Source organism: Haemaphysalis longicornis, unplaced genomic scaffold (genome assembly GCF_048455015.1).
Source record: "Haemaphysalis longicornis isolate Haplotype H1 unplaced genomic scaffold, Haemaphysalis longicornis Haplotype H1 scaffold_4, whole genome shotgun sequence".
Classification (NCBI taxonomy): Eukaryota; Metazoa; Arthropoda; class Arachnida; order Ixodida; family Ixodidae; genus Haemaphysalis; species Haemaphysalis longicornis.
This window is the reverse complement of record NW_027526361.1, coordinates 19,246,447-19,273,683: the sequence shown is the minus strand read 5'-3', so window position 1 is coordinate 19,273,683 and position 27,237 is coordinate 19,246,447. Positions and strand designations below refer to the sequence as shown.

At 48.2% G+C, this 27,237-nt stretch overlaps 1 protein-coding gene across 1 annotated transcript in view; it reads right to left on the bottom strand.

Annotated features, from left to right (window-relative positions):
• The window catches only part of LOC144179527 (uncharacterized), a gene marked incomplete in the record, with an annotated part of 127,156 nt that overhangs the window by 43,546 nt on the left and 56,373 nt on the right, over positions 1-27,237 (bottom strand). Inside the window, 5 exon segments of the mRNA XM_077707919.1 lie at positions 452-638; positions 15,376-15,563; positions 21,218-21,380; positions 22,717-22,869; positions 25,705-25,868. Coding sequence (XP_077564045.1) covers positions 452-638; positions 15,376-15,563; positions 21,218-21,380; positions 22,717-22,869; positions 25,705-25,868 — 855 coding nt within the window.

Sequence of the window (27,237 nt, the reverse complement as noted above, 5' to 3'; positions counted from 1 at the left end):
CCTATATCCCCATAATGTGCTACCGCTGCATAAAAAGATGGGGGACAAGTTATTTTCACGAAACAGCCAGGTAAACGAACATTCCCTGATTAGAACGACATAATACAAGCATTAAGAAGAATTTATGCGTTCAACGTTTCGAAGGGTCGCTCAACAAATGTCTCAACTCATCAGCTTACGAAAAGCGTGAAGGTTATCGCACATAAATAAAAGAGCCGAAGGCGAGGCGAAAGCTCAACACGAGCACAATTGGAGAAGATTGGACGAGCGCTATCCTCCCTCTCCTGTAGCACTCGTCTTAAGCTTGCGCGAATTCGCATTTCGCTCTTTTAATCATTAACCACCAACATGCCCAACATTACGTTCTTCTGAGTTATCGCATAGCATCACGCCACTCCGCTGCCTGAATGGTGGAGCGTGCGAACAAAGGTGTCACATTTGCCACCTTTACCAGTGAACTTGTACGTAGCGTAGAAACCGCTGAATCTGCTCAGTGAATAGCGAAAGCAAGTCTTGAGGTGTATCTCCATGGCTCCGTTGGAGATTATCTCCTTGGGAAAGGTCTGGCCGTTAGGAGACAGGATGGAGTCCGAGCAGTTGCTGTTCAGGTCGCGCCCGGGATACAGGAGCAGCTGGTCCTGTGGGACATAAGAATAAAGGACGAATCAAGAAAACTTTTGAATAAGCCAGAATGCCGAGAATGTAATGCAGGGAAAGCTACGCTGGTAAACATAACGTTTATTAGAAAATTCTGACCAGACGGACGTAGAAAAAAATGGCTGCGGCTAAGCTCCGCTAACCTTGGATGTGCAAAGAAAAAGCTTGGCTTAGTCTGGTTGAGTCTTGGCTTCGCTTGGTTAACCTTTAATTTAACTGTATTGCCGAACACGTCTCAACGCCGTTCGGTTCCGTGCAACGCTCACAGAAGGAGGCCGGGCGAACGCGGCGTTCATTCATGGCGAACGCACCGTTCCTCTTCGCCGGGCGCGAGACGAGTCACGTTGCCTGAAACGACCCAGCGCCGCATGCATGGGAGGCTGCGGGGGTGGTTGGCTGCCTCGTCCGCAGCGGTGGTGGCGACCGCTGTCGGCGCCCGCAGGCGCCAACAGCGGGCCCCACGAATCACGCGATGCGCTTTGAGGGGAGTGTCGCTGGGGTGTGTCTCCAATCTGCTCACTTCGTTGCAAATGTCGACGAAAGGCGATAGTCGTCTGCTGCCCCTGCCAAGTAAATGTCTCCATTCTCTTCCCCGCTAACCTTTCATATTGTTCCACTCCCGTCTCACTCCTCCCAATATAAACATGCTATGCTCAAGTCAATTTAAATTTACCGCGTTCCACTGCTCCACGCCGAACGCCTCTATGCCAGCGCTGCCGTACGGCGGAGGCGCGCGTGAATCGAGGCACCCTACTTATTTCACGAGCGTTCCAAGCCGGACGTTAAAACTATCTAGCGGAGCCTTTCGTTACTGTTGAGGCTTGATTTTTAAAATGCCACTAGGGAAACCGCCGGCTACCGCTTTTATATTTTTATGGACGTGTCTTTCATTAAATCAACCATCCGTGTATTTTTAATGAAGAAAACACTGCGAATATCCCTTATATATTGATGTCTTGCCCCAGATATGCGTAATATTTTGTTTTGGCTCAACACTGTTGACAAGAATGATCATTGCCACCGGAATTAGCCGCTTAGCTTTGGCTGTAGGTATATAAACTTATTATACAGCATCTTGGCCGGGTGGCTGAATTGAGGGACGATGTAATTACTACTAGTAATTACTAGTAATGTAATTACTAGTAGTGTAACTACTAGCGCTGTAATTACTAGTCGCTGCGTGGTGATATGTGGTTTTATAATAAATTCTCTTTTCACAGACAGACAGACAGACAGGCGGACGGACGGACGGACGGATGGACGGACGGATGGACGGACGGACGGACAGAGATCAAAATTTTCGCGTTCAAGTAGCCCAAGAAGGACTAACCATTTTCCTTTTGAGGATACCGGTTAAAGCTCTAGAGTTCAACCCGACCAAAAATATTTGTGTGCGCGTGGCTGCAGCAATTTTTTTATTTAATATGAAAAGAAAGAAAGAAAGAAAGAAAGAAAGAAAGAAAGAAAGAAACAAACAAACATATGCAAGCAGTTTGAGGTATCTGAGTGCTGTTTAAGGGGCACCATGAGCGTTTAAAACAGGTGACCTTTCTCCGCTTTCTCGGACACTTCTTTTATCAGTATGCGAAAACAACATCCATATGGCCCAGATTTTAGGACTGTCGCGACATACAGGAACGAATTGGGGATAAAACCAAGAAATTTTAGCCAAACCTCATATGTTAACCCCCAAACTCAGTAAAGAATATACTTTACTTCACCTCTAATAAAGCCTGTCATCACCTTTTAATGACACTGTGAACATATGGGAAACAGAAGCAAAATTTATTTTTATCAATTTTACTAATTTAACAGGACAGGATGGGGTAGCGGGTATTAATGATGCACTCCCGTTGACGCTGTAGCAGTGTCAAGAGTGTCAGCTCGGTGTGAAGTTAACGACATCGTGGTAATAAAAACATTGAGTTTCAAGTGTTATTTTAGAATCTGAGCTTATCTTTATCTTTATCTTTATCTTTAGCCTGCTTATGTCCACCTGGTTATATTCTGAGCTACCTGAAATTAAACGAGGAACATATATTATGCGCAAAAGAAGGCGAGGAATACGCCTGCGAGCGGCTTGAAAACAAACAGCTATCTTCTTGCCAAGCAGGTCTCAAAAGCACTACGGGCGAAAACTGTCGGATGAAGAGGGCGACCGATGACAGCTCATAGTGCACTTTGAAGTGTTTACGTATATAAGCGTCAGCAAGGGCCGAATCATTAATAACGAAGTTATCGATCGAGAACGACGCCACCGAGTATATTTATCAAAAAGCCCCTCTTAGTGCGATAGCGTAGGTAAAACGTTGTGGAATAGGAACAAACAACCAGCAGAAAGGTGCTCGGGATGACGAGGTGTGGGAGGTGGGTTTGTAGGTGGAGTATTCATCGGGGCAAACTCTTTGTCGTCGTCTTCGTTATCCGGGTATGCAGCGTCAGGGCAGCAGGGACAAAACGGGAGGAGATGTGGATGGAGCATGGCGTTATTGACGGAGAGGTAGTGATACAGGGGGACACGACAAAACGCGTTATGTAATGTGTAAAGCTTACTTTTCAAGTGGACCTAAAATCCCGATGCCGTACACTGTCTGTCACGAGCAGGGCGCTGTTGGCCTTGTGACGTTCTCATATCCATAAAGAAAGCTGGCCATTCGTTGTAAACTTCTCATAGTGGCTGTATATATAAATGCGACAGCACGTACAGGTTTAGCGGATGGCCCCTATTTGATCAGAGTTACACTATAACGGGTGTAGGCGCTTCGAGCCGGGTTACGCTCCCAGACAACCAGCCGAACATGCACCAAGCGCTCAATTTCGACCACCGGAATGCACGGCAACTTTCCGGAGAGCTCCAGAACGCTCTAGAGCGACAAATCAAATACAACAACAACAGCAAAAAATGGCGCACCTTGACTAGTCGTGCAAAGCTGGAGAAGCAGCATAGCTGGCGGCCCCTCTCCCATCGTCGGAGACCCGGCTATTGGGCGATTCCACGAGAGAACGAACATGCGTGTACACGACCATTTTTTGTTCATTCTTGTTTTTTATTATATATGCGCGCAATATGGAAACCCCCGAAAATCAAGTTTGTTTTCTCCTGAGGTGCGTAGTTCGGGAGAAAAAAATGTTTGAATGTGCCCGGAGCGCAGCGGTGGTTTCGGCAACTGCAGATGTTTCCAAGTTTGCGTCTCTGTGTACGTCAAGGAGTACCAGGGGTGTGTATAAAATGTTTTGGGCCATAAACTAGACCAGAATGCTAATCCGTGTAACGCAAAATCAGCGTCGTGCAGCGAACAAAAAATAAAAAAAAAATCGTGAAATCGGACAGACGATAGTTTGTTAGTGTTTTGACGCCCCCTATCTACATTTCTTCTTTTCTGAAAAACTTGTAAGTCGGCCATTTTATTAGCCATACGTATCTAAACGCATCAACAAAAGATGGTGTTTGTAGAAAATTTAGAAGTACTAAAAAAATTGAATAACTTCGGCTCTTTTTCAGAAATTGCGCAAATTCAAAACTCAATATAAAAAAAAACCCCACACTCGATTTTCTTCAAAATTGCAGAAACAAGACTCCTTTACTTGCACAATAAAACTGTGGAAAAACATGTTGCATCATTTTGTTCAGAACAAAGTTATAAGGGGCCAAACTTGGGGCTCGCGCGACGCGTCTTGGCGCGCCGCGGTAAGTTCCGGCCGCTGTTGCCGGACGTTGCGCGGGTGTACACGGGCGGTAATTCATATTCCACTGCCACATGCCGGCGCGGTCAATCTCTCTCCAGTATTCCCAAACGAAAAAAACTATTCTGGAGATTCTTCTGTTTTTTTTTTTTTTTTTCCCCGCCTGTTTCCCTAATTTGTTCTTTAACGAGCTAACTTTCTGGCCGATACCAGCTCGAAAGCGCTCCTTTGCGGCGCCAGTGTTTTGCGGGATGCAAAACAAAAAAAACAAAGGTTCCTCCGATGCGCAGGCAACCGAAACAGATGGCGCACTGGCAGTTACAAGGGAGGGAATGAATTGACCTTCAGACCCTAATCAGTTCCCCACCACGACGGGCGCATTTCCGCTGGTGGTGCATGGTGTGCTGGCGTCAGTACAGGGTATCTCACCGCCTTCTTTGAGGCAAACATGAGAGAACGACCTTAAAAATAACTAACCAGGAAACAAACACCTGCACCACGGCTTACGAGGCCGTAGGAGGCTTTTCGGAGACGCCACGTGCACGCGAACCTATTTTACTGGAATGAGAATCAGGTGCGGTCGGGTACCTGGCTTCTTGACGTATTACTAAATTCCGGTCTGTTGTCATATTATTGCCGTATATATATTGTTTAGTCACATATCAGAAAGGCGAAGCGTACATTACAGTATTACTAGCGATTTTGATACGCTTGCGTACGAAAATTGCAGTAAGGGGAGGCTACTGCCCTGTCCTTTTCTGTCCTTCAACTCACTGGTTGATGGGCTCCCAACGGATGCTTCCCTTTGCTTTACTCTTGCCATATTTTTGTTTGCTTTTGACTCCTCCCCTTAAAAGTTTTTTTTTTTTCATGGGTGGATGCTTTCGTGTGTGCCTAAGTGTTTGCACGTGCATTTGTGCGCGTGTTTGCTTGCTCGACTACCCGCACACTCTTATCCTGATAGATGTGGCAGGGGAAGCCTAGCGGATGTTGTTCTGAAAAAAAACAGTGTGACCCGTTCACCCACCCACAGTTCATTCCCGTCCAAGTCTTGCACTCACCCCAGCATGAAGTGTGCGTCTGCGTTTATTGTGCAAATGCCGACCTGTCTGCTTTGGCCCTGCAAAATGTTACAGGGGTTGACCGAAGAATGAGCAACTTAAAGGAGCTTTGTCTTTGCACCTCACCATCGACGCAGTGTTTCTTGCGCGCGTGCCGGCAATTCCCAATGGCCGACAACCTTACCATGTCCGCTTTGGGCGTTTCGGACGAAGAAGACGTCACATACGCTGTATAGGAAATTGGTTCTCTGATAAAAAAGAGTCGACCGCCAGCTGCATTCGTGAAGGAGCTAGGCAAATGGGTCACCAAGTGGATTTCTCATGACTCTATTAGGCGGACCCAGGCCATTGCCATAAACGAAGCGAAAAGATGCGAACGGCGATCAAGCATTGTACTGCACTTCGACTTCTCTGAAAATTGGACAGTTATTCTGCCAAATGAAGTCCAGTCGTACCACTGGCACAAAACACAGGTTTCACTGTTTACGTGCGTTGTAACTACAAGAAAATCAGTTCAGAGCTTCGCAGTAGTTAGCGATCACATGCAACACGATACCACACATGCATGCTATGCGCTCGCTCCACGAGGTGCACGAATGCCTGGAAGAAAGTGCCCCTGTGTACAGCTACGTTGTTTACGTTAGTGACGGTGCAGCCAGCCATTTCAAGAAGAAATATCAGCTGTACGAACGTTCCAGAGCAAACTATACACGTCTGCGAAGTGGCTGTGCTTGACTGTATGAGCGCCCGAGGAAGCAGTGGTGCAGATATTATAAATATTTTACTTGAGTTGTATTCCCACACGTATGCCTTTTGCTGTGTTCCTGACTGTAAATAATTAATCACGATAGTCTGACAGCCAATTTCCAAGCTTGTGTCTTTTTGCTTGAATAAATATTCTTGTCAGAAATCTGAAATCCCTTCAGTAATTTACTCGTGCTGTGACCGAAGCGCCATAATAATCGAAAATTTCGACCACTCCTACCACTTCTACCCGATATAACCACCGGAAAAACTTTTCCTGTTGTTTCGAATCCTTCTTTTTTTTTTCCTATAAGAAGAGTGGCGTTCGCAAAGGAGCGCTTTCGAGCTGGTATCGGCCAGAAAGTTAGCTCGTTAAAGAAAAAATTAGGGAAACAGGCGGGAAAAAAAAAAAAAAAACAGAAGAAGAATCTCCAGAATAGTTTTTTTCGTTTGGGAATACTGGAGAGAGATTGACCGTGCCGGCATGTGGCAGTGGAATATGAATTACCGCCCGTGTACACCCGCGCAACGTCCGGCAACAGCGGCCGGAACTTACCGCGGCGCGCCAAGACGCGTCGCGCGAGCCCCAAGTTTGGCCCCTTATAACTTTGTTCTGAACAAAATGATGCAACATGTTTTTCCACAGTTTTATTGTGCAAGTAAAGGAGTCTTGTTTCTGCAATTTTGAAGAAAATCGAGTATGGGGTTTTTTTTATATTGAGTTTTGAATTTGCGCAATTTCTGAAAAAGAGCCGAAGTTATTCAATTTTTTTAGTACTTCTAAATTTTCTACAAACACTATCTTTTGTTTATGCGTTCAGATACGTATGGCCAATAAAATGGCCGACTTACAAGTTTTTCAGAAAAGAAGAAATGTAGATAGGGGGCGTCAAAAACACTAACAAACTATCGTCTGGGCCGATTTCACGATTTTTTTTTTATTTTTTGTTCGCTGCAGGACGCTGATTTTGCGTTACACGGATTAGCATTCTGGTCTAGTTTATGGCCCAAAACAGTTTATACACACCCCTTGTACTCCTTGACGTACACAGAGAAGCAAACTTGGAAAAATCTGCAGTTGCCGAAACCACCGCTGCGCTCCGGGGACATTCAAACATTTTTTTCTCCCGAACTACGCACCTCAGGAGAAAACAAACTTGATTTTCGGGGGTTTCCATATTGCGCGCATATATAATAAAAAAACAAGAATGAACAAAAAATGGTCGTGTACACGCATGTTCGTTCTCTCGTGGAATCGCCCTATTGCACCAAACATTTATTTCCAAACTTGCCGCTGAAAGTTCATCACCGGCAGGCCCGGATCATTTCGTCCGCAGGCTTACACATCTCTCCCAAAGCGGACTTCGTTAGCGCACGCTAGGACCTGCGGCCAAGTCCAAAGCCAACGCCCGCGCTGCGAACCCAAAGGAAACGCTGTGCTACCAAGATGCGATGATAGCTCAATTAGATACACGCCGAATTTCATAACGCGAGGTACCGAGGTTCGATTGCAACCACGAGAAGCGCCTTTTTTTAAAGACAATAGTTTTAGATGCGACGCATCTAATTCACTCGCCTTGTACCTTCATATGGCGTCGTTGTCCGTCCGCACCCCTCCCCCTACACTATATAAAAAAAAAAGTTAGCGGCGCCCGGTTTCGATCCCACGACCCTGTGGGCGGAACGCGAGGTACATGGTGCTCTTCCCACTGCGCCACAAAACCGAGACAGAATCAAATGCTACGAACGCGCCTTATATCATTGACTCATTCAAACTACGTCAAGAAGCTACTGATACAACGCATGATGGGGCAATGATTAACACTTGCAATAAAAGAAAAGAAGCTCCCACTTACAGCAACAATGATGGAGTAAAGGTCGTTGCGACAGCGAAGCCCGAAGCATACCACTTAGAGAGATTGACCAAGATTGGCCAATAAAACGTAATAATAATCATAAAACATAATAATCATACGCGTTCCCCACACGTTTCACGCGATTTCAGTATCAATCCAACCGAAACACCAAGTGAACCCCACGATGCGTCGCATCTACACAGGGTTCCCCTCGCGGGGAGGTGGGCGCAATTTTTCTTGGGCTAGTTGAACGGGAAAATTTTGGTCTGTCTGTCACTCGATTCAGCCAGCCGGCCAAACTGACCACATGTTGCGCAATAGTCCTATATACTCACAGCCAAATCCCAACGTCCAAGTCCGGTTTTAATGTTCATACTTGTCAACATGGTTGAACAAGAACAAGGCTTTAGGCAAATATAAGCCCAAATATCTATACAAAACTAATGTTTGTAGTGTTCCTTAATTAAAAAAATTACGAATGCTTGCTTTTTGCGATAGCAAACAAAATACTACACCAACTGCAGAAAACCGTCGCCTGTAAGGGACCTTAGTCGCCTGCTGTTGCCCGTGCTACCTGGCGGCAATAGAAAAAAAAAAAAATCAAACGGCAGCAGCAACAAAACGTTCCACTAGACGTTCCGCGTTCCGCTTGGAGTGCTTGTGGAGTAGGACAACGTGGATCTATAAACGTTGTAGTCGGGTGCCTCGATTCACGCGCGTCTCCGCTGTACGGCAGCGCTGGCATCGAGGCACCCGGCTTGGAGCAGTGGAACGCGGTAAACTTAAATGGACTTGAGCAAACCTCTAGTGTGTTATCGTGGAAGGAACGAGACGGGAGAAAAACAGCATGAGAGGTGGGCGCGAAATAGAAGGGATGCATTTACTTGGCAGGGTCGCCAGTCGACTATCGTCTGGCGTCGACATTTGCAACGAAAGGAGCAGATTACGCGGCCAATTTTTGCTTTCCAACTGGCTGCACATGTTATTGTTCCCCGCCGCTGCTGTTATTTTTCCCCACCGGTTTCACAGCGCAAAGGTCACGGGTTCGATTCCCGAGACCTTCCTAACCACATTTTTTCTTGAGGATTCCAGGTTTCTTGGTGTGTCGGACGGAAAAGGCTCGGCGTAAACAGCTCTGCTGTTAAAAATGTGCGTAGGAATGCTTTGTCACAATGCACCTGAATGACCAATCGCGGCGCCCGCGGGAACCAGTTCGGCAAGTGAAGAGGAACGACCTATGATTTAACTCAAAAATGTTGTCTGCGCAGTTATATAACGCAAAGCAAATCGTCACGCTTGCATTGCGCGATGTCACAGCGAAGGCCACATCTTTTCAGTTAAATCTTATGTTGCGCGTCGTCATTGGCTTACTTTACCGCTTTGATTGCAGTGATTGGACTTCTCTGTACATTTCAGGAGCACACTGGCGAACATTCTTTAGAACGCAGAGGCCGGGTACGCATAAAGAGATTGCTTCACATACTGACTGAGCATGGAAGCGATAACCACGCCTATTTGTGGCCACATGTTCGAAAATAAAAACATAGCTTGAGTTGAAAAAAAAAAAACGCTGTGGTTTAAAAAATAAATCTGGTGTCGCAATTTCTATTAAAGAGACACTTAAAGCAAACAGAACCACAGGAGAGTAAGACGATGGGGCGAGCGCTTTATAATAAAGGTAGAACGATGGGTTAGACAAGGGCACTTTTTCTTTTCTCCAAGAAATACGTTATATCAAACGATGCGAATTTGCCAGCTTGTGGTGACTGCGTGAGTCAGCAAATCGTAGTAAAGGATGGTGTGACATAAGAACCGCACTTTCAAATGCTTTTTCCCGTTTAGAAGTTGCGTGTGAATCCGCTAAAAATGCTTACAACATGGCTTCGGCATTCTAGACTTTAATCTGGCGAGGAAATCCGGCAATGCTTACAACTTCCTTCGGTTGCTTGTAAGCGTCAGGATTCCGCGCCTGAAGCGTACACCAGCGGTCGTTCAGATGAACCGTTCTTCACGGGCGCTTCCGACTATCACGGCAACACCGATGAAACAGAACGGAAATAAGAATAACAGTAAAGGTAGTACCACTATTGTGTCTGTAATGGGGTCAGAAAGGAAAGGGACGAAGGAGAAGGTGGTGTCTTCTACTCGTCTTCCTTCCCTGTTCTTCAGCCGTTGGCCAGAAGTCTTTGGATTCTGGCGGCGGCCTCGGCCAGCCGAACGACCTAAAGTTGTACGATTATTCTTTTCTCTCTGATACAATGCGTGCCCGCCTCCAGAACAAGGGGGACGCATCCCAAAGCAATCAGCCCAAGGTGGTACAACGTACAGTGACAGCTGTTGACGTATAAAGCTATGCGATTACAATGATAACTCAAGGACAAATGATCTAAAGCTGTAGCATTAAAATGAGAAAGAAGGAAAAAACCCCAGCGGGGCACGTGCTATGCGTCCATACATCTGGGGAAGATGACCCCGAGTTGTAGTAGGAAAGTAGTTTTCAGATTTTGGTCAATGCTTAGTATGGAAACATTTATTGCTCCATTGTGCGTGGGAGACTAAAGCAGCAACGGTATGCGGGCTAACTGGTTTAGTCTCTGGGGATGTTGAACGTTACGAGCCCCTCCCCACCCAATCCCCCCGCCTACCCCATCGCAATGAATGAAGGGTATAAACACCCTTAATTTAAAAAAAATCGTAAGTTCACGCAGAAAATTTCTGTTTCTAGTTGCTTGAAAACCTACAAGCCATGGACGAATTTCCCCCAGCCTACTACGTTTTCGTGTGCGCTGTAAAAAATGTTCAGCCCTTACACCCTGTGGAGATGGTTCACCAGTGAAGCTGAAAAGGTGCAGAAATGGTGTTTATCTTAAAGGGGTCCTGAAATGCCTTCCGCCGATGCATGGATGTACATGTAACCAAATAAAGCAATGTATTAGCAATCTCCTCCTGCAAGAATTTTGTTAAAGCGATGAGTATTAGCTGAGAAATCGTAAATCAAAAACCGCGAATTATAGTCGCGCCGTATTTCCTCCTCCTTTCAACTGTTTCTTCGCTGTTGGCCTCCCCTCCCATGATGCTCCGCTCCTCAGCGGTGACGTACTTCCGCTATTGCGCTCCCACAGGCTGCCGTCTGCTACGGGCCAGCTCTTTCGGCTTTTTCATCTCTGTAGACACCATGGACACAGGCTGGAAAAGCGAACGAATGACCTGGCCGCATGTGTGCGGCCTGGCCTTGCCCTTTCGCGGTGTACGTAGCTGCAGGGCTGCAGTTGGTATCGGCGGCGAACTCGCAGCCGCGTGGGGAGAATCGTGCGCTCGTTCCCTTTGGTGCACCGCGCACTGTTTATCCAAAAAGCGCGGTCTCAGATGTGGCCCCGCTGGTGCCGGGTGTTATTTTGCGGTGGTTGTAATTCCTACTACCGGCGGCATGTGAAAAAAGACATTTTCAACCGACACAGAACCCGTGCACAAAACGCACCGGATCGGATCGCTTTATCAGCGGCGATGAACGTGAAGGCGAAGAGCAAACCAACGCTGCACTCGATCAGCGAGAACCCGTGTTCTGACAAGCTGCACCCATGTGTTGTATTCAACACTGACGGGAAAGCGTTTGTTTGCACTTGTTTGGATAGTCGTAAAATGTCCAAACACTCCGGCACTCCGCTAGCAGATCAGCCGGCGAGACATTTCGGAAAACATTTGACAGATGGCGCCGTATGCATTAGTGTGTCGCTACGCAAAACTGATGAGACGCTCTACTAAAACTCCCATCGCGGTGTCACGTAGCGGGACGCAAAAATTTAGCGTTTAGCGTATGCAAAGGCCACAAACGCTGTACTAAAACTCTATTAGCAGCAAAATAGCGTGCGTATGTGAAACCGCTTGCGTTTACAAAGCTGCACGCCGAGCGCGTACGTTCCAAACCTAGTGACATCGTTTAAATACACTGGCAAGCACAGTGTAACGTAGTCAGATATCAACCGTGTGCTCAGGCGACAAGAAAGAGCTTGTTTTATGTGGGGCGGAGATTGCGCATAAAGGCCCGTTCGCACTTGCGACGAAAGCGAGTGAGAGCGGCAGGAATTCCGTCGCTTTGTCGCGCGACGATCGTTTTTGTCGAATGGTCGGGACAAATTTTGGTTGCGCGACAGAATTCCCGTCGCTTTCGCTCGCTTTCGTCGCAAGCGGGAATGGAAAGTTCTGCCGCTGCCGTCTGCTACGCAGCTCGGAGGTAACCGCGCGATCTGCTCGGGCCGGATGAACGCGCACACTCCCGCACGGCAGCGCCCCAAGCGGCAGACGGCCGCGTACATCGCTCCCGGCGCCCGCCTGGAGCCCGTCCTCGGCACACTAGCCAGTATATTTCAGGCACTATAATGGAGGAAATATTTTTTGCTTCCGATGAACCTAGTTCTTTGCCCCTGTGTTTTTAAATACGTGAAGTGGTTAGCACGTCGTCCTCACGCAGCTCTGTATCGTCGTAGCATCGCTGATTGTCCGAACGAAGCTTGCAGCTAAGCCAATGCAGCGACCGAAGCTGTGTGTGTGTGTGTGCATCGCCTCCTGTGTTGTGGACGCGTTCGTTTCGCGGTGAAATGCGACATTGTACTTCTGCGGGTGGATAGTGCTTCCCATGGTCTGGATTATCTTTCTCGAACGACGTACCACTCAACCTCGCATGGGGTATGTGCAGTGTGCCTGGCTAAAAGCCTTCTCGCTTGCGCGCCAGAGTTGTGACTTGCTGCTCGTCCCCGCAAACCGGGTGTGAGGTGAGTGCCGTATTTACGACTGGCAGGAGGAGGCAACTCATCGTCTGTCAATCGCGGTTCAGATTTGCAACGCATGTTGTGACGTTGCGTTCGTTCGAAACGCATCTCTGGATTGTTTTGAAGTTGAATAAAATGTACGCGTCAAACCCGGGCATTCGGCTCAGGGCGTTCTCTGCGATTGCACCAAAGAAGTGCCACGGGACTTTCTTTATGGTACGCACTCACGTAAGATAAAATCCACGTCGTGTTATGGCCGTGTTGCATTCAATACAAACGGTTAAGCGTTTGTTTACACTTGTTTCGTTTGTCGTAAAATGTCAAAGCACTCCGGCACTCCGCTGGCAGATCAGCCGGCGAGCCGACGCTGAGCAGACGACTCATCTCTTTGCCGGAAGTGCGTGAAAAAGCCGCCCAATAGCAGGATGTCTAGCTCATGACGAACATCTGGGAATCGATGATGTAGACATGTGAAGATGGCGGCGTCCAAAAACACGAAGGAAAGGGTGAGAAAAAAGCGACAAACTTTGCAACAAAAGTGTGAGCTTTCCGCTGCGCGTAAAAGAGTAATACTTGGCACAGGTGACGTTGGCGACCCAATCTAGCGATTGCGCTAGTTCATTTAGTGTGCTCAAAATGCCTTTCAGGGCCCCTTTAAGGTTTATCACGCGGGTATATTAAAGTGTTCCTGAACCCTGTTACGCGTTTATGCGTGACTTTACGCCCCCCCCCCCCCCCCCCCTTGTACTGAGCAATGAATTCACGGACACGTCTTGCTTAAATATATCATAATGTTTATTTAAATGCGCCTTGCATAGCGGGTAGCGTGCGCTAACGCTACGGCGGCGGGCACCGGGACTGGACTTGAGGATTCGTTCTGGTAGGGTGGATTAGTTCCGCTGGCCAGCCCACGCCATTCCCGCACATTAGCTCCGCTGAAGGGGCGACCTCTGCGCTCTCACGGCGCGCGCATGCGCAGTCGGGTCCCGGTAACCCACAGCCGTAGCGTGAGCCTTCGCTAGCCGCTATGCTACATGGCGGCACGGTGATAGCGGGCGGATACCCGGCGCTGTTCGCGACTCCGTTCTCCGTACGTGACGTTTCCCCTTCATTTGCTCCCTCGCATTTGGCGCGTGTGCACCTCCCTCCAGGCTGTGCTACTCCACACCCCCGCGGGGTGACCACCCCGCTGAGCTTCCCTTTTCTCTTGCTCCCTCACAACTGGCGCGTGTGCATTCCATGCCAACGCTGCGAGAGTGTATGGATGTCATCAGCACGCATTACTCCAAGGTGAAAGACCCGGACATAGCCTCTCCTGTTGCTCCTAACAACCCCCGAACTTGGTTTTTCCTTCGCGCATGAGCTCTGGTTCCGTCGAAGGGTCTTAGTGGGCACGGACGGACCTTTCACCTAGACATACACAGCTTCACTGTAAAAACTTGGATACAAAACCTGCAATTACGACCTGTTATCGCGTTGGTCTAGCCCTCGTGTCACGGGTATCACGGCAACCTTCCCACCTGAGAAGCTGACTCCGTTGGTTCGATGCCCCAAACTTCCCTAGTGGCAACGACATCTTGTTTTAGATGCGACGCGTCTCTTTCACTCGCCTTGTCCCTCCGGCGTCGTCCGGCGTAGTCCGCATCCCTCCCCCATTCTCCTCGCCGCGCCAGCTGCGCGCTAGCGCCGCTCTCACCGCAGCGCCATCTGCGTGTCAGCGCTCGCCGGCGCTCGCTCCGTCGCCGTGCCAGCTGTGCGTGGGTGCGGGTTAGCGCGCAGCTTGCACGCAGCTTGCACGCAGCTTGCGCTCGGTTAACACATGCGCATGCGCTGCTATGCGCTGCTCTCTCTCATTCCGCTGCATGTAAACGCGGTAACTGCGCCGCTCCGCTCAGTCGTTCCGCCGCCGCTCCGCCGATTACATCCTCCGATGACCACCGATGATTTGAATGGAGACTAACAGGCCTGCTATCGCGATGGTCGGCGCAACCGTAACAAGCACCGGCCACCCCGATAAAAAATTTACACCATCTTCCCGGGAGGGGTCCCGGTAACTCATGGGGTCCCGGTTTTTTTTTTTTTTTGCTTTTGTTGTTCTGTTTTTGTTTCTCTTTTTTTAACTATTGTATAACGCCATGCAACTGCTGCCCGTATTCATGGTTTGCGTTTTGTTGCAGTTGTTACGTTGCATTGTATCTTGTTGTACTGCTTTTTTTCTGTTTTTTCCCCCTTTTTTTCGTTGCAGTTTACACACCATGTGGTATTGCCCCCCCCCCCCCCCTATGTAATACCCTCTTCTAGAGGGCCTTTAGGGGTAACCTGAATAAAAAAATAAATGGGGTAGATGCGACGCATCGGGGGTGAACATGCTGCGTAAAATATGGACACACAACAACAATGGACACGCTAACATAACGGAAACGCAACGGAAACCCCCGATGCGTCGCATCTACCCCATGGTTCCCCTCGCGGGAAGATGGTGTAAATTTTTTTAGATCTGTGCTGGGGCAGCTCATGCTATGATACCGACAACAAAAAACACTCCAAGAAGAGGTACCCTCTGCAATAAAGGCACTGGCAAAGAAACGTTTACCGGTCCCTCCGTACCTGGCACTGGCCCGCGCGGGACGAGGCCTCCCGCTGAGCCAGGTCGAAGATGATGAAGCTGAGCCACACGTGCTTTCCTGGGGGCGGCATGATCTTCCACCAGCAGCTTTTGTCCTGGCCGTAGTAGAAGGGGTGGTTGGGAGACGCGATCGAGCCCTCGGGCGCCTCCAGGACCGCGCCGCAGTTGACTGCGAGCGACGCCGTGATGAAAGAGTTGGGCAACCGAGGCGCCCGAGTCGTTGCCACACGGGTTAACGTCAGATCTAGCCAAGACACGAGGCTCCCTGCTAATTGAATAAGGGATCAGTGCTCCTACCACACAAATCCGCCCACCCATAGGCTGCGCCTGCAGGCGACACCTTGGGACCTTGAAGAGCATTTCACCCCTTGTGCCCGCGTTTTTAGGCTGGTTCGCCGCGCCTCTGTTTAGTAGAAGTGGAGCCGAGCATCAGCAGGGCAGAAGGCTGTGCCAACAAGGACGCGCTTCTACAGTGCAGGACACTTTACGCCGCCGTCGTTCAGTAATGGCGGCGCCAAGCGTTTGACTTACGTTGTCCCACATCGGTCTCAAAGTTGAACGCTTAGCACAGATGCGTGTCTTATTATTAACGTCTACCGGATAAGCGAATTGATTCTTTCCAATTATTAGAAATGTTGCTGGAAAGGCACTCCTTACGCGCTGCTTTCACGAAGGGCCCGCGCTATGTTCACACCCTTACGCCACTGTTTGGTGTGTCAGAAAGAAGGTATAACACGTGTTTACCCTGAACGACCGAGCATAGCTGCTTGAAACTATGAAATTTAATATCTGCTTGCACACATGAATAAGGTGCTAACATCCCTGAATCATAATTTTTCGTTAAAGGGGAAGACGGCGGATCAAGGAACAATGCTGAACTGCATGTTAAATAACATTTGCTACATTTGCCCTTACAGCGGCGCGGAGGAGCAGGCCATATTTTACGGCTGACGTTTCTCACTTTCGAGGTGCCTTTTCGTCGACCCCCCTCTGTACCTTTTATTATCCACTTACCTTTACGCAGCGCGTTCTTGCCTCCACTCACGAAAATTGGGCCTACGTCATTCCTTCAGCGTTTAGAGGACGGGATGTGCGTGCTTGGGTTAACTGAAAGCTTTGATCCGGAACCCCACAGGTTTGCGTTTTGGCTGTGTGTAGTTCGTGTTCCACTTTATCCTCAAGCATTCCCTGCTTCATTCTGTCCTTTTCTCCAGCCCTTTCTTTTGTTGTTTTATATGCCCAATCCCCCCCCCCCCCCCCCCCGTAACTCTATTCAACTTGTGAGCTATTTCTTATGTAAGCGGTAGCACCACAACAGGCCTTATATTCTTTATCAGGAGACGCGTCAGAAACGCTTGAGACAATAGAGAGTTTTAGCTGACCGTTTTTGACGCTCCGCTATGCTCCTGACGTCACGCTCAGCACAACCGGAGCGTCAGCAGCCGAAAGGCTTTTAGCTAAGCGATAACCGTATCTCCCTCGACGGGGAATGATTCACTTGACTGGTCGTTTCGCGTGCGCGTCACGGTAAACCAAAACTTCATCCTAAAGGAAACATAAGAATTTGTATTTGGTCGCGCAAACAAAGCAAAATACCGTGTTTCTTGGCCTCATTTAACATTTTTTTGTATACTGTAGTCGCTGACATAGTAATATTTTTCTAGATTGATTGATTGATTGTAGGGTTTAACGCGCCGACGCAACGCAGGCGATGAGGCGCGCCGTAGTGGAGGGCTCCTGATTAATTTTGACCACCTGGGGATCTTTAACGTGCGCCGAAATCTCGTACACTCGGGCGTTTTTGTTTTTCGCCTCCATCAGAAAAGCGGCCGCCGCGGCCGGGAATCGAACCCGCGACCTCGTGCTCAGCAGCGCAACGCCTTAGCCACTGAGCCACCGCGGCGGGTAGTAATATTTTTGTAAATAACAATCTGATTTTCTAAATAACAAGCCGATAAACTTTGGAATAGCCAAGCCAAGGCTGTCTTTCTCGGCGCTGCATAGAAGCAGCCCCGCGCTTCGGTCGACGTTTTTCGCTTCCGTTCTAAAGGTCTTTGAGGTGTGTGGCACCATTGCCTATTCGGAAGCGCTTTCGCGGCTTCGTCGGTCGTGTTTCAACTGAAGAAACGAAGTTTGCCGTAGCGCGCTCGCATCGCGGGGGCCGCCATGTTAAAATTCCGCACGGTAGCGTAAGCTGCCGCGACGGTCCGCTAAGCCCCGGTTATCGGAGCGGGGCCCCGCTCCGGTATCGCCGGTAACGCGCTAGCGTGCCACGCATGCGCAATGGCGCTCACGCTTGCTATCGGAGCGGAGCGGACCGCCAGAAGCGGTCAGCTAAATCTCTCCAACGTTAACTCGCCGATTTTACTACGGACAATGACGAGTTTAATCCCAGCCTGTAGAGCACGTACAGCTTTTTTTAAGTTGTTGGATCACCAATTGCTTGCGTGCATTGGATATGCTTAGAACTGCCATGATATCCGGATGTAGCAAAAGCTCTGCGAGGGATGTTTCAGTTCTAGATAGATAGGCCTACGCTTAGCATTCGTGTACGTGCTTGCACGTGCCTCGCCTGCAACCTCCACATACACTAAACAGGTACCGCCAGTTATTAGTTAGGCAGGAAGTTCACTGACTACATGTTGTGTTTATTAGTGCTGCGTCAGCGATCATGCCTTCGTAATTCCCCGACCAGAGCAAAAAAAGACACCTGGCTTGCGGCACCGTAAAGAGACTGCCACAAGCAAGCTTGCGTCAGCCGCCATTTTATTGTTGTTTTGTACGGGCAAAAATAACAGGATAGAATGGCCGTTGAATTTTTCAGACCCTGAAAGCGCCTCGAGATAGTTTGTTCGCCTAACATCTTTTTTTTGGCTTTAGTATTGCAAGGCGCATTATTCCTGTCTTCGCGCGCAGTTTAAAGGGACACTGAAGTGATATGTAAACATTGCGGGATTACTTGCGCAAATTGTAGTCCGGGGTCCTCAGGCCATGTTACGACCACTCTGGGCGCGTTTACGCGCTTTTATTTAGTAGAAAACTTAATTCGAAAATGCTGTCCTCCTCTCTTTACGCTCGCCCATTTTCTGCGGCGTTTTCGTGTGACGTCGAGAGGGGCCGAGCTCGCAATTGGCTGCGCTATCTGCACGGCTCCCCGGCCTTCAGACAGAGTCAGTAGGCCCAGCGTTTCGTCCGCCGGACGCCGACGGGTCGTCGCAATTCGTTCGCTCAGTTGAAACGAAGCCAGGACACGTTTGTGAATGGAAGAATGGGTCTTTCTTTACTTGGTTAGTTTGTACACTGTATCTAGCTCCAAGTCAAGGTCGCTTCACACAAGCCCTGCACAAGCGCACATGCGACGCTTCGCTGACTGGTACGCCCGTAGGAAAATATAAGGCCTCTTGAAGGCGGGAGAAGAGTCAGCGAAGTCAATATAGGTACTAAGGAAATAAAATCAACTGATATTTTTACCGTACAGCGTAAAAATAGGGTGCGGGAAGCACTTTTTTGCGCTGGGCGAACAAGCACAGCGGTCAGCAGCACGACTACGCATCTGCGAACGCTTTTCCGTGTACGAAATGCAATTGCTAGACGTGAGCTATTGTGGAAACTCGGGGGACGCTTACTGCACGAGCACAATACAACAAATAGTCACCTAAGCTGCTTGAAATGCCAAAACTAAATAAAAATGTAAACTTGTTGAACATATATACCTTATATTACCATGCTCGCCGCAGCCCGTCTTGTGGCCGAGTTGTCTAAGGCTGCATGTATGTCACCGCGGAGTATTTTGCGAGTCACGGGTTCGATTCTCCGCGGGTACGTGTTTTTTTTTTTTTTTTTTTTTGTAAGTTAACTTCTATGTTTTCTGCCGATGTTTTCTACATTGAGTTCACCTTTGTTTGGGCCGCAACGTTCATGGCTCCACGAACTAGTTCACAGAACGCACGCAGGCTGGCACTGGCGCGCTAGCGAGTTCTCGTTGGCGTGCTGTCCATAAGCACCGACTGCTTGCGGGCAGTGGGCACAGGCCAGAATGAAAAGACCCTTGGCCTGGTGCGAACACGCATTTTACGGTACAGGCATGAGTGAGGCAAGCTCCAAATAGGGGGGGGGAAAAGCCATGACATTTGTGCGTCTGCGGGTACGCGGATGGCGTCCATGCACTGCGTAGGCCTCGGCTAGTGAATGCTACGATTTCAAGCCGTCCTGGGAGGCTTATCTTTATGCATTTTTACAGCTGACAACATGGCAGAAACGCGGTACGATGATTACAGAGTTATTGAGAATGCCCATCCAACAACGCCACAGGTTGTGTTTTACAGAACCGAAACCGAAACCGAAACTTGTTTGGTTGCTCACCTTGGGCATCGTCCAATCACGGTGCGGCTCCTCCCAACGTCACAGCTTTAGTTGGTGCGGCCGCCGCAAACCGCGCATGGTAGTTTTTCTTCTTCGGCGCTTTGTAAAATAATTACTGATTTGTCAACCGGATAAACGATGAAAAGTGGGCTAATTTGAGCCAGTCTACGCAGTGCAAGCAAAAACGGGAGCTTGACAAATTCACTTCAGTGTCCCTTTAATACACGAGTGTCACGCAAGCAAGCACTTTGTCACCGGTACTATTATGTCCTGTTAGAGGGCGTAGTGTACCGAGAACCTTGGATAATGTGTCATGTTTGCGTTCGCGGAATATGCGTTGCACACGTTGCGCACACGGAGGGCCTGCAAGTAAATAATTACTATGTCTCGCCGACTTCACCAAACGTTTTTTTTTTTTTTCGCATGACTCTTCTGTTGGGGTAAAAATGGTTACTGGGGACAGTGAAGTAAGCTCTGTCAAAACAAAACTGAATTAGTGTCTTTACGCTAGACATAGTAATGACGCGTATTGTCTTTGTCACGTAATATTCCGAGACATGTAAACGACCAAGGTGCGTTATAGCTTTGACGTTGCATAACGTATTTAAACATTGGCAACAATCGCAAACAAGTAGTTCGAAGGAGCAGCCTTCTATTTTCGCTTATTCGCAGGATGATTGTCCGTTCAATTTTCTTACGTATTAAAGCGCTTGCCACGAACTCTCAATATACTAATTTGGTTGCAGCTGCATCGGTGCAAACCACGGTCTCCTTAAATATCCTTGGCGTCTTGTATTAATATTTACTTATTTTGCTAAACTTTTCTTTCTATTTTTTGTACCACCATATTGTTTTGTATTTATTTATTTCGTAGAGTTTGGTTGACTTAATGTATTCGTTCTTTTTAGTGTCTTCATCTACATTTTAGGATATAGACTTTCCCCAACCAAGAGCATTAACCCCTTCTCCGTGTGCGGGGCTAAGGTTTTACTCAAGGGTTTTAAATTCCATAACAGCTTACTCTAGTTGTATTTTTTCGGGCATAATAAAAGCCAAGCAGTCATCCGCATTGCCAATAATTACAGCTGAGTGGGGAAATTCGGCAGTAGAATCAAATTGTCAAAACCAAGCGGCTGCTGGAGATTTCGTGTGCCGATAGCTAATGGTCAGAAACCCATCCCTGGCCAGGTGGCGACCGTGCGCCCTAGTATGCCTTTCGTTGTTTTGGCCTAGGATTTGCGGCTCCTATACACCCACTGCAAAGGAAAGCGTCTTACGAACGACATAAGTACGCACTTTCGGCCTCTCTAGTGAGAGCCTACCAAGCACAAAGTGTCGTGCGCCACAATGATTGGTACGTATACGCTGCTAGCTTCGCAGTACACTTGCACGCGATGTCGCCGACAGTCGTGCCACTCGCGCGAAGAAGCCTCAGACGGCAGGACAGACAGGGGCGCGCACCTTGCGAGCGGCAGCCGACCAGCTCTAGGCGCAGGCAGGGCGCCTTTTTCCAGCGCAGTATCTGCAGCTTCACGTAACGCGTGACGATGCCTCGCAGCAGGTTGTAGCGCACCGCCTGGTCCGCGTTGAACGTGGACAGCTCGCACTGCTGGCAGAGGTACACCTGCGGGGAGGCGCGGCCCCTTGAAAGGAACCCCGTCACCTTCTCGGGCTAAATGTTCAGCACGCGTCGCTGTCCACAGCACTCCGTTGGTGTGAAGAAGGCGCGCCACTCAAACAGGGCTACTATATAACTCCAAGGTAACAAGAATTTTGCCCCGCTTTGCGGCATTATCTGCGTTTATTGGTAAAGCGTCATTAGCAACGCTTGGTTTAATTTAGTTGGGCACTACATTATTTTTAACAACGCTTGCCGGCATTTAGTCAGACGCCACATTTTTTGTTTGACTTCTACTGAGCGTTCTGTTTACGGCGCTTGCGGCTTTTACAGCGCTTTCGCGACGTCCAAGATACATTTTTCAACCCTGTTAGCCTACCGTTACGGTGATGTGTTGGCAATCACGTGCTCCTACCATCTGACATTCCCGATAGTGTAATAACCTATAATCGGCCGCAATTACCACATCAGTTAACACACCATCACTCAGAGTGAAAGCGAGTTTTGTTAACGAATGAGAACCCTACATGTATACACGTGCACGACGTTAAGATTCTGTGTCTGTTAGAGGGTTGATGTAAAGTGTATCAAAGGGTATATAAAGTCTACAGTCGAGTCTCGTTGCAACGAAGTAGTGTCGAGACAGCAAATTAGTTCCTTATATTTGATATTTGTTGTAACAGTAGAGGTAAAAATTGGCTCTAACAAATCCGAGGTCTGGCAAATCTGGCTCGCGCAAAAATACTTGATACAAAAATGCATTTTTTAGGCTTCGAATCCACTGGAAACAAGGAAGCCCTTACCTTTCTCCTTGTTGCATTTTCACCTAAATGAACTGGAACATCAGTACGTGAAATTACATCAGAACAAAGTATACTTGACAAAACAGGCCTGCGTTCTAATTTATTTGATAAAGGATGTGATCTTGGTCTAGTGGCTACTTACAGCACTGAGCAGGATGAAGTTTTCCACGAAGAAAAGGGCTTTTATACTTCTGCGGTTTCGGACGACGGTTTTTTTTTTTTTTTTCAAGTAGCTCCTCAGACTACTGGTGAAATATTTCTTCGTTATATCCGATATCACGCGTGGGCCTCACGGTTTCAGTTTCGTTATAGAAGAGTAAGTTTCATTGAAATGAAGCATGACTAACCAAATTTTGTATTTAGTTCGCTATAGCCGATAATTCGCTATATCAGTGTTCGTTATATCGAGGTTCAACTGTATATAAAGTCTAACAAGACATATTTTGTGGGATTGTATCGAACCGTCACACTAAATCAAGTCAGAATTTGGGCATGGCGCCTCATGGTGCGTACTCCTCAGCTAAGGCAAGGGCACCGACCTTCCTGTGTCCCACGGGCTGCTCCTCCGACGTCCAGTAGATGCTGTCGTTGCTGAAGGTCAGGTGGAACGCCATGATGTAGCCGCTCTTGACCGCCGTGTTCATGCCTTGGAGGATGACGCCCGTGATGCGAGTGTGGTTCTGCAGGTCAATCTACGCGGCAAAAGAAACGTTTGTTGCGCAAATGAACAATAATAATTAAAAATTCGTGCACCGCTGTTATATAAAAAAATAAAGCCGTTCAACGCAATGTGAAAGCTGTCGGAAGTGCAGAGCAGTGATTCGCCATTTCGCCATAATGGTCTGTGGCGCTATTATCCCCTCACTCTTGCCACCCATCACGCTCTTCGCCCCCCTGTCTCATTCCTGTCCTGATGAATTCAACGGAGGTTTGTTCAGCGCATTTCAAAATTCCCGCCGTCGCAGTGCTCGCGCACCCCTGCTTGAAACTGCACCAGCGGAAGTTCTGTTCTTTTTGTGCTTGCTTTTCCTCCTGCACGTGCCGGCGCTGCACTGTCTGTTTTTTTCGCTTACGTAAAAACCAACCCAACGAGCGTTCCTAATTAAATGAACGCGGGCGCTGACGGTTAATTATTTATATTTTGCCTCAAATGTACCTGCAGTTTTCTTGGCGATAAACAACGGGGATATGTATGACAAACGTCACCGGTTCACTATTTACGAATGCTTATGACTACACAAACCGCTTGGCTTTCGAAGCCTCTGTCGATCCTCCAGCGGATTAACCTCAACCCACCAGTACCCCTAGACCCACCTCAGGTCATCCCAAATGACCTACGTCAACTTATCACGATCACGGCAATTCCTAGAGACATGCACCCAATCTTCCATTCGGCCAGACGACAAGCTAGAGCAAGACACCACAACACCCACTACCCACCCTCAGAGCACATGCTATATGTGGACGCAGCACAGCATTACTCCAAGGGAGCCTTTATTGCAGTAGTGCTTACCTCACTCACGGATGCCCCAACCAATTGCATAACCATCTTCACTAACTCCCCGGTGACAGCGGAGGAATCGGCAGTGGCCCTCGCCCTCACACAAACCCCCACCTCCATGAAACTTCTCACCGATTCCCAACAAGCACTTCGCAACTTTGCCAAGGGCACCATATCTAAAGTAGCACTGCAAATCTTGCAGAAGAAGCCTCCCACCCAACCCGTGTCGCTGCTGTGGACCCCGGCCCACACTGGCATAGGCGGTAATGAGGCGGCCCACCATCAAGCTCGAGCACTGACCACCCGAGCAGGCCTCTCTTTTCCGCCTAACAACGGTGTCCCGACGGCTACTCGGTATGCACTTCTAACATATCGAGAAGTCGCCCAGCACTACCGACTCCTCCGCAGGCACTATCCCCCAGCGCACCCGTCGCTAAAGCACGCTGCCGCCAACATGTGGCGCATCCTACAAACTCACTGCTTCCCCCACAAAACCACGCTCACACACACGCACCCACACAAGTTTCCAACACCCCACTGCCCTCATTGCCACCAACGCGATACCCACTTTCATTCGCTCTGTGAGTGAACTCTAACCGCCCGGGCCCTTGCGGTCGCCGAAGCCGTATGGGCTTCGGCCATCCCTCCCCCCTAAATCCTAGTTAGTTGTAAAATAATCTCTCTCTCTCTCTCTCTCTCTCTCTCTCTCTCTCTCTCTCTCTCTCTCTCTCTCTCTCTCTCTCTCTCTCTCTCTCTCTCTCTCTCTCTCTCTCTCTCTCTCTCTCTCTCTCTCTCTCTCTCTCTCTCTATGAGACGCCGCGACGACAGAACGCCGTGGGGCTCTTCCTGGGTCCAGCGAGTGAGCTACGACGACAAGGCGAGCCCCTAAAGTGAACTGCGCATAAAAAGTTGCTGGAGCTAGAGTGGCTTGTTAGTTAGACAGAAACCACATAATAGGGTCAGTGGTCATTCGACTTCAGTATGTTAATGCCATGAATGTCAAGCTCAATTTTAATGTCTTGTCTCTTCGTGAATTTACGTTTGTAGTAAGGGATAAAAAATTATCAGAGATAATTTCGATTGATGTGGTGGATACTGCGCTAGCAGTGCGGTTCCGATTGTGTGAGAGGTCTTTGCTGCGAAACTCAATTCCCTTCATCCACTTTCCCCGTTACGCCACGCCTCTTTGTGCTGTTGAGCACGAGGTCACGGGTTCGATCCCCGGCCGCGGCGGTCGCTTTTCAGATGGAGGCGAAAAGCAAAAACGCCCGTGTGTGCGAGATTTCGGCGCACGTTAAAGATTCCTTAGGTGGTCAAAATTAATCCGGAGCCCTCCACTACGGCGCGCCTCATCACCTGCATTCCGTCGGCGCGTTAAACCCTACAATCAATCAATCAATCAATCAATCAATCAATCAATCAATCAATCAATCAATCAATCAATCAATCAATCAATCAATCAATCAATCAATCAATCAATCAATCAATCAATCAATCAATCAACGCCACACCTCTCCACTTTCCCACCATGCAGGCAACACGGTTATCTTTGTATGTGCTTGTGTACGTGCATCCGTCAATACACCCATAACGTGTCACAATATTCTACGTCCTTAGAAATCTCTCTTTGTGTATGGGCATGCTTCAATACACCCATAACCTTTGACAATATTCTACGTCCTTAGAAATCCCTCTTTGTGCACGCGCATGCGTCAATACACCCAAAACCTGTCACAATATTTCACGCCCTCAGAATATTCTACGTCCTTACCCTCCTTTTTGTGTACGTGCATGCGTCAATACACCCATTACCTGTTAAAATATTCTACGTGTATAGAAGTCCATTATTGTGTACGTGCATGCGTCAACACACCCATTACCTGTTAAGAAGTCCATTATTGGGTATGTGCATGCATCCGTACACCCATAACCTGTTACAATATTCTACGCCCTTAGAAGTCCCTTCGATAGACGAAAGCTTCGGATAAGGTAAGCTACTGTCTCCCGACCCTATCGCTGCGAGTACCTGTATGTACTTCTGGGTGTCGCTGGGAGAAGCGCACCAGCCGTACTCAGCGTTGAGGCGGGCGTTGGTGTAGTGGAACTGTCCCGAGTCGTCCACCGACGAGGCATGCAGCTGGGTGTCGAAGATCTCCTCCGACGCCATGCCCAGCGGCTGGCCGCAGGACTCTGGAGCAGCACAATCGCCAAACATTAGAAACTGGGACGCCAGCGAGGAAGAAGAAGAGATGCAATCAGTTATTCGGGACGCGAATGTTCAATAAGAGCAATTGGCAACACGTGCTATCGATTTAGAGTGCATGCAGACACCAGATATACCCAGAAATGAAATTTCCGGTGGAACCGACAGACCACAATATATGCAAACGTATGCTAATTGTATGGAGAAAACGGTAATTTTGTCTAACAGCAGAGGTTTCTTTTTACGTGTCACACTCGGCGCATCAGAATAATGAATGCAACCTGAATTTTTTATCTATAAACAAAAATAAAAGGGGGGGGGGTTGCTTTCACAGAAAAAATCTTACAAGAAACAAATACAGTGCCTTGGCGAGGAAAGAACAGATATAATACCACACATGAACCGGCAAAAATAATGCACGCGAACGCTGTGAACGGCTGCATTTTGGAGGCGAAGAAATTGCATATGACTTCATCGAGCGTGCCTTGCTTTGGTTTACAATATATAGAAAAAAAAGGCATTGAAATTTTTTGAACGAATGGTTTGACAGCGGTTTCATTATATTTACTAGGGCACTTCATGGAGAAAGACGATACGTTGATAGGATTCCTATGATAATAAAGCCTGCTAAACCTTCTAATAGAAAGATACTTTGTATTAATTTACAGTTTTTGAATTGTTTTTTTAGAACAAAATTAGAAGTTTCTTTGCGGAGGGATGTGTTGAAACTTGCCATTTAGCCTTGTCTTAATAAATGTCAGCTCCCTGCCGCCCATAGTTACAAGCTCCTTTATAATGCGGAAACTAAAACGTTAACGTGGCCCCATCCTTTATCAGAAAATTGTAGCTTCCTGTAAGGGATTTGTGAAATATAACGCGCACGTCACGTCAACGTTCTTCAAGCCGCAGTTGCCCTGACGAGTGCTAAAACCTTTTTTTTACAGTACGGGTTAACAATATATATGCTCACTGGCCTTATATATATATTTTTTTTCAGTGTTGACGGAAAAATGTATCGGGTAGGTAAGTCTCTTAAGGGATTTGAAAACGAAAGCGGCGATTATTGAAGACTTCTTCACTGCTGCATCGCGTGCTTGCGGTGCCGTCAGGTTCACCTGTCATGCGGCATGCATCCGGATAATTCTTGTTCCATCCTGACGCGGTATAGTGTTCGTGCTGTAGTTACCCCACTTCGCTGCGGCTCTTGGCGACTCGGGTTCAAGTCCCAGTTGAACCCAATACGGTTTCTATGTACACTTCACTTTTTTTTTATAGCGACAGTAATTTAATTTCGTTCGTGCAGTTGCCAGCAACTGCGGCCACTTTTCCCGTTTGATGCGACATGTGAGGCTCTTG